Raw genomic sequence first — 10493 nt, 5'->3', positions numbered from 1 at the left:
GGTAATTAAACCCCCAATTCCAACCCTTGATGCTGAGTGCCAAACAGGGAGGTAATGGGTCCCATTTTTATAGTCTTTGGCATGACTCGGCCGGGGTTTGAACTCACGACCTACCGATCTCAGGGCGGACACTAACCACTAGGCCACTGATTTGTGGTGTTAAGTTCAAGGCGGTATTGTATAATTTGCGATGACAAAGTGGTCTAAATCCCTTTTTTTTTTTGGGCAGCGGACTGTTTACACTGCAAGTACCTAGGTGATGACGGCTAGGCAGCTCTTAGACAGCAGCAGCCTTCCTCCGTAGCCCCCACTGCCCTTCTCTGTTGCAAGTCTTGTGAGTTCTTTGTAACTTGTTTATGTGTGCTATGTTAAAGTTAAGTTAAAGCACCCATGAATGTCTCACACACACACACTAGGTGTAGTGAAATTATTCTCTGCGTTCGACCCATCACCCTTAATCACCCCTTGGGAGGTGAGGGGAGCAGTGAGCAGCAGCGGTGGCCGCGCCCGGGAATCATTTTTGGTAATTAAACCCCCAATTCCAACCCTTGATGCTGAGTGCCAAGCAGGGAGGTAATGGGTCCCATTTTTATAGTCTTTGGTATGACTCGGCCGGGGTTTGAACTCACGACCTACCGATCTCAGGGCGGACACTAACCACTAGGCCACTGATTTGTGGTGAAAGTTTGTGGCGGTATTGTATAAGTTGCGATGACAAAGTGGTCTAAATCCCTTTTTTTTTCTTTTTTTTTGCCAGCGGACTGTTTACACTGCAAGTACCTAGGTTAAGACGGCTAGGCAGCTCTTAGACAGCAGCAGCCTTCCTCCGTAGCCCCCACTGCCCTTCTCTGTTGCAAGTCTTGTGAGTTCTTTGTAACTTGTTTATGTGTGCTATGTTAAAGTTAAGTTAAAGCACCCATGAATGTCTCATACACACACACTATGTGTAGTGAAATTATTCTCTGCGTTCGACCCATCACCCTTGATCACCCCCTGGGAGGTGAGGGGAGCAGTGAGCAGCAGCGGTGGCCACTCCCGGGAATAATTTTTGGTGATTTAAATCCCCAATTCCAACCCTTGATGCTGAGTGCCAAGCAGGGAGGTAATGGGTCCCATTTTTATAGTCTTTGGTATGACTCGGCCGGGGTTTGAACTCACGACCTACCGATCTCAGGGCGAACACTAACCACTAGGCCACTGATTTGTGGTGAAAGTTCAAGGCGGTATTGTATAATTTGCGATGACAAAGTGGTCTAAATCCCTTTTTTTTTTTTTTTTTTTTTGCCAGCGGACTGTTTACACTGCAAGTACCGTATTTTCCGCACTACGTAAACCGCACCCATTAGGGATAATGGCTAGGCAGCTCTTAGATAGCAGCAGCCTTCCTCCGTAGCCCCCACTGTCCTTCTCTGTTGCAAGTCTTGTGAGTTCTTTGTAAGTTGTTTATGTGTGCTATGTTAAAGTTAAGTTAAAGCACCCATTAATGTCACACACACACACTAGGTGTAGTGAAATTATTCTCTGCGTTTGACCCATCACCCTTGTTCACCCCCTGGGAGGTGAGGGGAGCAGTGAGCAGCAGCGGTGGCCGCGCCCGGGAATAATTTTGGGTAATTCAACCCCCAATTCCAACCCTTGATGCTGAGTGCCAAGCAGGGAGATAATGGGTCCCATTTTTATAGTCTTTGGTATGACTCGGCCGGGGTTGGAACTGACCACCTACCGATCTCAGGGCAGACACTCTAACCACTAGGCCACTGATTTGTGGTGAAAGTCTGTGTCGGTATCGTATAATTTGCGATGACAAAGTGGTCTAAATCCGATGTTTTTATAACTCGAATTTTTTTTGCCAGCGGACTGTTTACACTGTAAGTACAGTATTTTCCAGACTAGTGAGCGCACCGGTACGTAAACCGCCCCCACGAAGTGATGACGGCTAGGCAGCGCTTACATAGCAGCAGCCTGCCTCCGTAGGCCCCCACTCCCTCCCCCTTTGTTGCAAGTCTTGTGAATCATTTGTAACGTGTTTATGTGTGCTATGGCTATTGAGGTTTTTCACCCCACCCTTGAACTGCATATTTTTTTACTCATACTAATTTTTTACTCATTCCACAAGTGAGGGGAAGAGTGGGTCGTGGCGGATCGGTGCGGCGTCTTCAGTCATGCGGACGCTGTATCGATCCGTTGTGGTGAAGAAGGAGCTGAGCCGGAAGGCAAAGCTCTCAATTTACCGGTCGATCTACATTCCCATCCTTACCTATGGTCATGAGCTTTGGGTTATGACCGAAAGGACAAGATCACGGGTACAAGCGGCCGAAATGAGTTTCCCCCGCCGTGTGGCGGGCGGGGCTCTCCCTTAGAGATAGGGTGAGAAGCTCAAAGTAAAGCCGCTGCTTTTCCACATCGAGAGGAGCCAGATGATGTGGTTCGGGCTACCAGAACGCCTCCCTAGGGAGGTTTTTCGGGAACGTCCGACCGATAGGAGCCCACAGGGAAGACACGCTGGGAAGACTATGTTTCCAGGTTGGCTTGGGAACGCCTCGGGATCCCCCAAGAGGAGCTGGACAAAGTGGCCGGGGAGAGGAAGTCTGGGCTTCCCTGCTTAGGCTGCTGCCCCCGCGACCTGACCTTGGATAAGCGGAAGAAGATGGATGGATGGAAAAGTTAAAGTTAAAAGTAATAATTTTTTGGATGAATGTTTGAGAATACACTGATTTATTTTGATTGTTTGGTACTAAAAAAATAATGTGATATAAATGATCAATTTATTTATCATATCATTTGTTTCCTAGGCAAATTTAGCATTGTAGACTTTAGTGACGAAGCAGGAAGGTGGCGAGTAATACATTATTCATGCAAAACGGGGCCCCACACACAGCTGGTGATGCGTGTATTGGGAGTGGCAACCCTGCACCGTTAAGTATACCTTTGCTGGCTCACTTTGGTACAACACACACCGTCTTTGTGTACGGTCTCAAGTAAATACCACACCCTTTTTCCGGAAAAAATAAAACAAGTGGAGTTTTAAACAAGAACATTGGCATATGTGTGATACCAGCTGCTATTTCTGTTTTATACTCTAGTGCAGTGGTTCTCAAATGGGGGTACTTGAAGGTATGCCAAGGGGTACGTGAGATTTTTCAAAAATATTCTAAAAAATAGCAACAATTCAAAAATCCTTTATGAATATATTTATTGAATAATACTTCAACAAAATATGAATGTAAGTTCATAAACTGTGAAAAGAAATGCAACAATGCAATATTCAGTGTTGACAGCTAAATTTTTTTGTGGACATGTTAAACTGTCAATAGCACTTACCATAAATCGGAAAAAGTATAGGTTATATATGTGATTGATATCAGCCACTCATTAAAGGATGATCAGTATCGGAATCGGCAGCATAAATCCCAGATCGGAACATCCCAAGTTTATGTTCGACATGTTATTTAACTGTATTTAAAATAGATATATCAAAACAGCTGATGTGTCAATACTTTCAGTACAAACACTTTGTAGGTGTCAACAAAAGACAAGACTGGCACATTCAACTTCACGGCAAAGACTGCTTCCTACACCTCGAGACAAACTGACATTAATGCATATTTTTAAAACAAAAGTATAATTATTTAATATATTTATAGAAAGGATGAATCGATTAGAACCAGGGTGAATAAGAATTGTTTTCGTTCACCCGTATTAAACTGTCAATAGCACTTACCATAAATAAATCGGAAAATGTGTAGGTAATACATGTGATCGATATCAGCCACTCATTAATGGATGATCGGTATCGGAATCGGCAGCATAAATCCCAGATCGGAAAATCCGAAGTTTATTTTTCACATGTTATTTATTGCCTATATTGCATTTCAACTGTATTTATTTTCATGACTTTTTACATTGTAGATTGTCCCTGAAGGCATCACGACTCTAAATGAACACATGTGGAGTTATGTACTTAACAAAAAAAGGTGAAACGCCTCCGTGAGTCTACCTCAGGGCAGCTGTGGCTACAGATGTAGCTTACCACCACCAGGTGTGAGCGCCTTGAGTATCTAACAATAGAAAAGCGCGATATAAATCTAATCCATCATTATTATTATTATTATTAAATAACCGAAAACATGTTTTATATTCTAGTTTCTTCAAAATAGCCACCCTTTGCTCTGATTACTGTTTTTCACACTCCTGGCATTCTCTAAATGAGCTTCAAGCACACCAGGGAAGCAAAAACTATTTTAGGTGACTATCTCTCGAAGCTCATGGAGAGAATGCCAAAAGTGTGCAAAAAAGTAATCAAAGCTAAGGGTGGCTATTTTGACGAAACTAGAATATAAAACATGTTTTCAGTTACTTCACCTATTTTTCGGGTAAATACATAACTCCACGTGTGTTCATTTATAAGTGTGATGCCTTCAGGGACAATGTGAATAGTCGTGAAAATTTAAGAAATGCATTGAATGAGAAGCTGTGTCCAAACTTTTGGCCTTTTTTGATTAATTGATTGAAACTTTTATAAGTAGATTACACAGTAAAGTACATATTCCGTACAATTGACCACTAAATGGTAACACCCGAATAAGTTTTTAAACTTGTTTAAGTCAGGGGTCAACAACCTTTTTGAAACCAAGAGCTACTTCTTGGGTACTGATTAATGTGAAGGGCTACCAGTTTGATACACACTTGAATAAATTGCCAGAAATAGCTAAATTTGCTCAATTTACCTTTAATAAATAAATCTATATATATATATATATATATATATATATATATATATATATATATATATATATATATATATATATATAAAAAAGGGTATTTCTGTCCGTCTTTCCGTCATCCTTTTTTTTTCCTTTTACAGAAGGTTTTTTTGTAGAGAATGAATGATAAAAAAAAAACTTATTTGAAATATTTAAAAAAGGAGAAAACAGGAAAAAAATTAAAATTACATTTTTAAACATCGTTTATCTTCAATTTCGACTCTTTAAAATTCAAAATTCAACCGAAAAAAAGAAGAGAAAAATTAGCTAATTCGAATCCTTTTGAAAAATTTAAAAAAAGAATTTATGGAACATCAATTAATTAATTTTAGAATTTTGATGACATGTTATAAATAGGTTAAAATCCAATTTGCACTTTGTTAGAATATATAACAAATTGGACCAAGCTATATTTCTAACAAAGACAAATCATTATTTCTTCTAGATTTTCCAGAGCAAAAATTTTAAAAGAAATTTAAAATACTTTGAAATAAGATTTAAATTTGATTTTACAGACTTTCTAGATTTGTCAGAATTATATTTTGGAATTTTAATCATAATAAGTTTGAAAAAATATTTCACAAATATTCTCTGTCGAAAAAAGAAGCTAAAATGAAGAATTAAATTAAAATGTATTTATCATTCTTTACAATAAAAAAAATCAATTTACTTGAACATTGATTTAAATTGTCAGGAAAGAAGAGGAAGGAATTTAAAAGGCAAAAAGGTATATGTGTTTAAAAATCCTAAAATCATTTTTAAGGTTGTATTTTTCTCTAAAATTTTCTTTCTGAAAGTTATAGGAAGCAAAGTAAAACAATTAATGAATTTATTTAAACAAGTGAAGACCAAGTCTTTAAAATATTTTCTTGGATTTTCAAATTTTATTTGAATTTTGTCTCTTAGAATTGAAAATGTCGAGCAAAGCGAGACCAGTTTGCTAGTAAATAAATGAAATTTAAAAAGATAGAAGCAGCTCACTGGTAAGTGCTGCTTTTTGAGCTATTTTTAGAACAGGCCAGTGAGTTACTTATCTGGTCCTTACGGGCTACCTGGTGCCCGCGGGCACCGCGTTGATGACCCCTGACGTAAATCAATTCATGGTAAATTCATGGCCTGTACTGTAAATCGAACAGCTGGCACGCCAAAAGCACAATACTTACAGTACAAACACTTTGTAGGACTCAACAAAAGACAAAACTGGCACACTCAACTTAATGGCAAAGACTGCTTTCCAGACCTCAGAAAAACTGAAATGAATGCATATTTGCAATGATTGATATATATTAAAATAAATTTCTTTGAAATTATATATCAGTTCAGAAAAGGGGTGAATAAGAATCGTGTTTTGGATTCTTATACCAAAAAGTGCTTGACACAAATTAAAACCAGGTTGCATGTTTCACCGAATCTGCATACTAGAATGTAATAATGTGACAAATGCAGGCATACTTTTGCACGAGTGTGTATTTTTCTTGCCCCAAATGAGCCGGTCCAACTAAAATCTTCCCTTCAACAAGCTCTCAATGGCGCTGGTTACTTTTTTTTTTGGAATGAATCTATCGCACACTTGGAGCAGAGGGGAGCACTCAGCCTGAGCTCCAACTCGTCAGAAGTGTGTATATGAACACGGCGCCAAGAATGACTTCCAACGTGCGAACGGAGGTTTGATTTCCCCAACTATTCACGGTTATTCATCGAGTGTGCAAAACACACCAAAAAAAAGCCTTTTTTACATTTACAAAAGCTGCGAAAAAGGAGCATTATTGGGGTTATAGTGCAAAAAAAGAGAACATTATGTGAAATATTCAGAGGTGAAGTGAATTATATTTATACAGCACTTTTCTCTAGTGACTCAAAGCGCTTTACATAGTGAAACCCAATATCTAAGTTACATTTAAACCAGTGTGGGTGGCACTGGGAGCAGGTGGGTAAAGTGTCTTGCCCAAGGACACAACGGCAGTGACTAGGATGGCGGAAGCGGGAATCGAACCTGCAACCCTCAAGTTGCTGGCACGGCTGCTCTACCAACCGAGCTATGCCGCCCCCAGAGGTGGGTAGAGTAGCCAGAAATTATACTCAAGTAAGAGTACTGTTACTTTAGAGATTTATTACTCAAGTATAAGTAAGGAGGAGTCACCCAAATATTTACTTGAGTAAAAGTAAAAAGCTTCACATCGAGAGGATGGTTCGGGCATCTGGTCAGGATGCCACCCGAATGCCTTCCTAGAGAGGTGTTTAGGGCACATTCAACCGGTAGGAGGCCACGGGGAAGACCCAGGACACGTTGGGAAGACTAAGTCTCCCGGCTGGCCTGGGAACGCCTCGGGATCCCCCGGGAAGAGCTAGACGAAGTGGCTGGGGAGAGGGAAGTCTGGGTTTCCCTGCTTAGGCTGCTGCCCCCGCGACCCGACCTCGGATAAGCGGAAGAAGATGGATGGATGGATGGACGGATGGATGGATGGATGGATGAAAAGTAAAAAGTATGTTGTGAAAAAAACTACTTAAGTAGTGAGTAACTGATGAGTAACCTGTTTAATGATGAAGGCAACAAGTAATGCACAAAATCATAAAAATAGCAAAGAAAAAAATCCAGAGCCAGAAATATCTCTTAAGCAACTATCCATCCATTTTCTACCGCTTATTCCCTTTCGGGGTCGCGGGGGACGCTGGCGCCTATGTCAGCTACATTCGAGCGGAAGGCAGGGTACACCCTGGACAAGTCGCCACCTCATCGCAGCTCTTAAGCAACTAAAACAATAATATATATTTGGTTTTACACTGTATTGAAATAAATTTGAAAATTAATTTTACCTTTGCAACCTCTTTATATTATTGGCTAAGTTTTATATTCATAAATGTAAGTTTCTCAATACCCGATCTGTTTTTTGTGCCTTAAAAAAAAAGATTTAGAACTATTTATTAAAACACTCTACCTCTAAAAACCAAAAAGCTGTGAAAACAAAGATGCTGCGTTCCAAATTTAAGTTATTTACTGAGATTGCACTTCATTTATTTTATATATATTTTTTTTCTGCATTCTATTTTAGTTACTTTGAATTTACAACCCCCTGGCGCTGTTTTTAAATTGTTTTGTACTTACTTTGATTATTATGTGGGGGCGGCATAGCTCGGTTGGTAGAGCGGCCGTGCCAGCAACTTGAGGGTTGCAGGTTCGATTCCCGCTTCCGCCATCTTAGTCACTGTCGTTGTGTCCTTGGGCAAGACACTTTACCCACCTGCTCCCAGTGCCACCCACACTGCTTTAAATGTAACTTAGATATTGGGTTTCACTATGTAAAGCGCTTTGAGTCACTAGAGAAAAGCGCTATATAAATATAATTCACTTCACTATTTTCAACTGTTTGTAAATGTTGAAATTTATAAATAAAAGGTTTATAACCTTTATTCACAACCCCCTGGCGCTGTTTTTAAATTGTTTTGTACTTACTTTGATTATTATGTGGGGGCGGCATAGCTCGGTTGGTAGAGCGGCCGTGCCAGCAACTTGAGGGTTGCAGGTTCGATTCCCGCCTCCGCCATCCTAGTCACTGCCGTTGTGTCCTTGGGCAAGACACTTTACCCACCTGCTCCCAGTGCCACCCACACTGGTTTAAATGTAACTTAGATATTGGGTTTCACTATGTAAAGCGCTTTGAGTCACTAGAGAAAAGCGCTATATAAAATATAATTCACTTCACTATATTCAACTGTTTGTAAATGTTGAAATTTATAAATAAAATGTTTATAACCTTTATTTACAACCCCCTGGCGCTGTTTTTAAATTGTTTTGTACTTACTTTGATTATTATGTGGGGGCGGCATAGCTCGGTTGGTAGAGCGGCCGTGCCAGCAACTTGAGGGTTGCAGGTTCGATTCCCGCCTCGCACTATATAAATATAATTCACTTCACTTCACTATATTCAACTGTTTGTAAATGTTGAAATTGATAAATAAAGGTTTATAAAAAAAATGAGCAGTTAATCAAGTGACCGCCTGGCTCCGTTTGATTGGTGAAACGGAGTCAAACGTCACCAGTGACTGCATTTGATTGGTGAAACGCAGGCATGTGATGGATGCTACTTTGAAGGTCTGTCGGACAAACCAAATTAAACGAATCGTGCATTAACAGATCGATAAAAATCGGTAGCGAGTAGCGATGGATAAATGGAGCGTTTCTTCTCTATAAATATACTCAAGTAAAAGTAAAAGTATGTTGCATTAAAACTACTCTTAGAAGTAGAATTCATCCCAAAAGTTACTCTAGTAAATGTAACGGATTAAATGTAGCGTGTTACTACCCAGCTCTGGAAATATTCTTCAAAAAAATAAACATGCACACAAAAAATAAAAAATAAAAAAAAATCCTTGCACCTGGTCCCAGTAGGCAGAGAGGTGCCTTGCTTACTTACCTCCTTGCAGAGCGGGCTGAATCACCGCCGCCAGGAGAAGTCCATGCAGGAGCAGCAGAACCTTTCCGTTAGCCATCTCGCTCCAGAATGCACCACCTCTCTCCAGACGAGCCGGTTTTATTCTCCGCTACCTAATTAACACGTCGTCTCCCGGATAGCTGAGGCGGGGACACTAAAAAAAAAAAAAAGGTTTATTCAACACAAAAAAAAAAAAAGATACAAGATTACAAGACAGCAAAAGCTGCGGTTCAATGGATGGCTTTGCTTTTTTTTTTCCTTCTCTTGTGTCTGTTGTTGCTGTTTTTATTCTGGTCCCTCTTGCCAACAGTATTAGAGCGGCTGCCAGCAAGGACAGGGGGGGAGAGAGAGAGAGAGAGAGAGAGAGAGAAAAGGGGAGAGAGAAAGTCCCCCATCAAGAAGGAATTGAACTACTCGCCAAACACTAACATGGACACAAAGCATACTTCTCCGAGAGCGTCAGCTACGAGACGCTCGCAGCCAGCCAGACGATTAACTCCGCGTCGGCAGCCGCTTCGATTCGAACACTTGACCCTGAGGAAAAAAAGTAACGTCAAAGTCACCTTGGAGGAATAAAGACCAGGTCTGGATGGCGACGGCGAGCGTCGGTGTGGCAACATGAATCACGGAGCTTTGGTCCGTCGTGACATTTACTGGACTCCAGAGCACGGACACGTTGTGCCTGTGACTCATTTCTCAAGTGCAGAATGTTCCGTGGGGGCCAAAAACATGATGGCTCCTGTCTCTAACCTGTATATCAGTCAGTAGACGCCAGTATCTCCACAGTATCTTATGCTTTATTTTTACAAACCCCGTTTCCATATCAATAAATCAATCAATCAATCAATGTTTATTTATATAGCCCCAAATCACAAATGTCTCAAAGGACTGTACAAATCATTACGACTACAACATCCTCGGAAGAACCCACAAAAGGGCAAGGAAAACTCACACCCAGTGGGCAGGGAGAATTCACATCCAGTGGGACGCCAGTGACAATGCTGACTATGAGAAACCTTGGAGAGGACCTCAGATGTGGGAACCCCCCCCCCCCTCTAGGGGACCGAAAGCAATGGATGTCGAGCGGGTCTAACATGATACTGTGAAAGTTCAATCCATAGTGGCTTCAACACAGCCGCGAGAGTTCAGTTCAAAGCGGATCAAAGACAGCAGCGAGAGTCCCGTCCACAGGAAACCATCTCAAGCGGAGACGGATCAGCAGCGTAGAGATGTCCCCAACCGATACACAGGCGAGCGGTCCATCCTGGGTCCCCTGGGTCTCGACTCTGGACAACCAGTA

General features: G+C 41.0%; 1 protein-coding gene across 1 annotated transcript in view; it reads right to left on the bottom strand.

The window, feature by feature from the left end:
* The window catches only part of LOC133564050 (elastin-like), a 121224-nt gene extending 111839 nt beyond the window's left edge, over window positions 1–9385 (bottom strand). Inside the window, exon 1 of the mRNA XM_061918131.1 lies at window positions 9176–9385. Coding sequence (XP_061774115.1) covers window positions 9176–9251 — 76 coding nt within the window. The 5' untranslated portion in view covers window positions 9252–9385. The remainder of the gene's footprint in view (window positions 1–9175) is intronic.
* Window positions 9386–10493: the final 1108 nt, after the last annotated feature.

The sequence above is a fragment of the Nerophis ophidion genome, linkage group LG13 (genome assembly GCF_033978795.1).
Source record: "Nerophis ophidion isolate RoL-2023_Sa linkage group LG13, RoL_Noph_v1.0, whole genome shotgun sequence".
Lineage (NCBI taxonomy): Eukaryota > Metazoa > Chordata > Actinopteri > Syngnathiformes > Syngnathidae > Nerophis > Nerophis ophidion.
The sequence above is the reverse complement of the archived record's forward strand: the minus strand, read 5'-3'. Positions and strand labels throughout refer to the sequence as shown.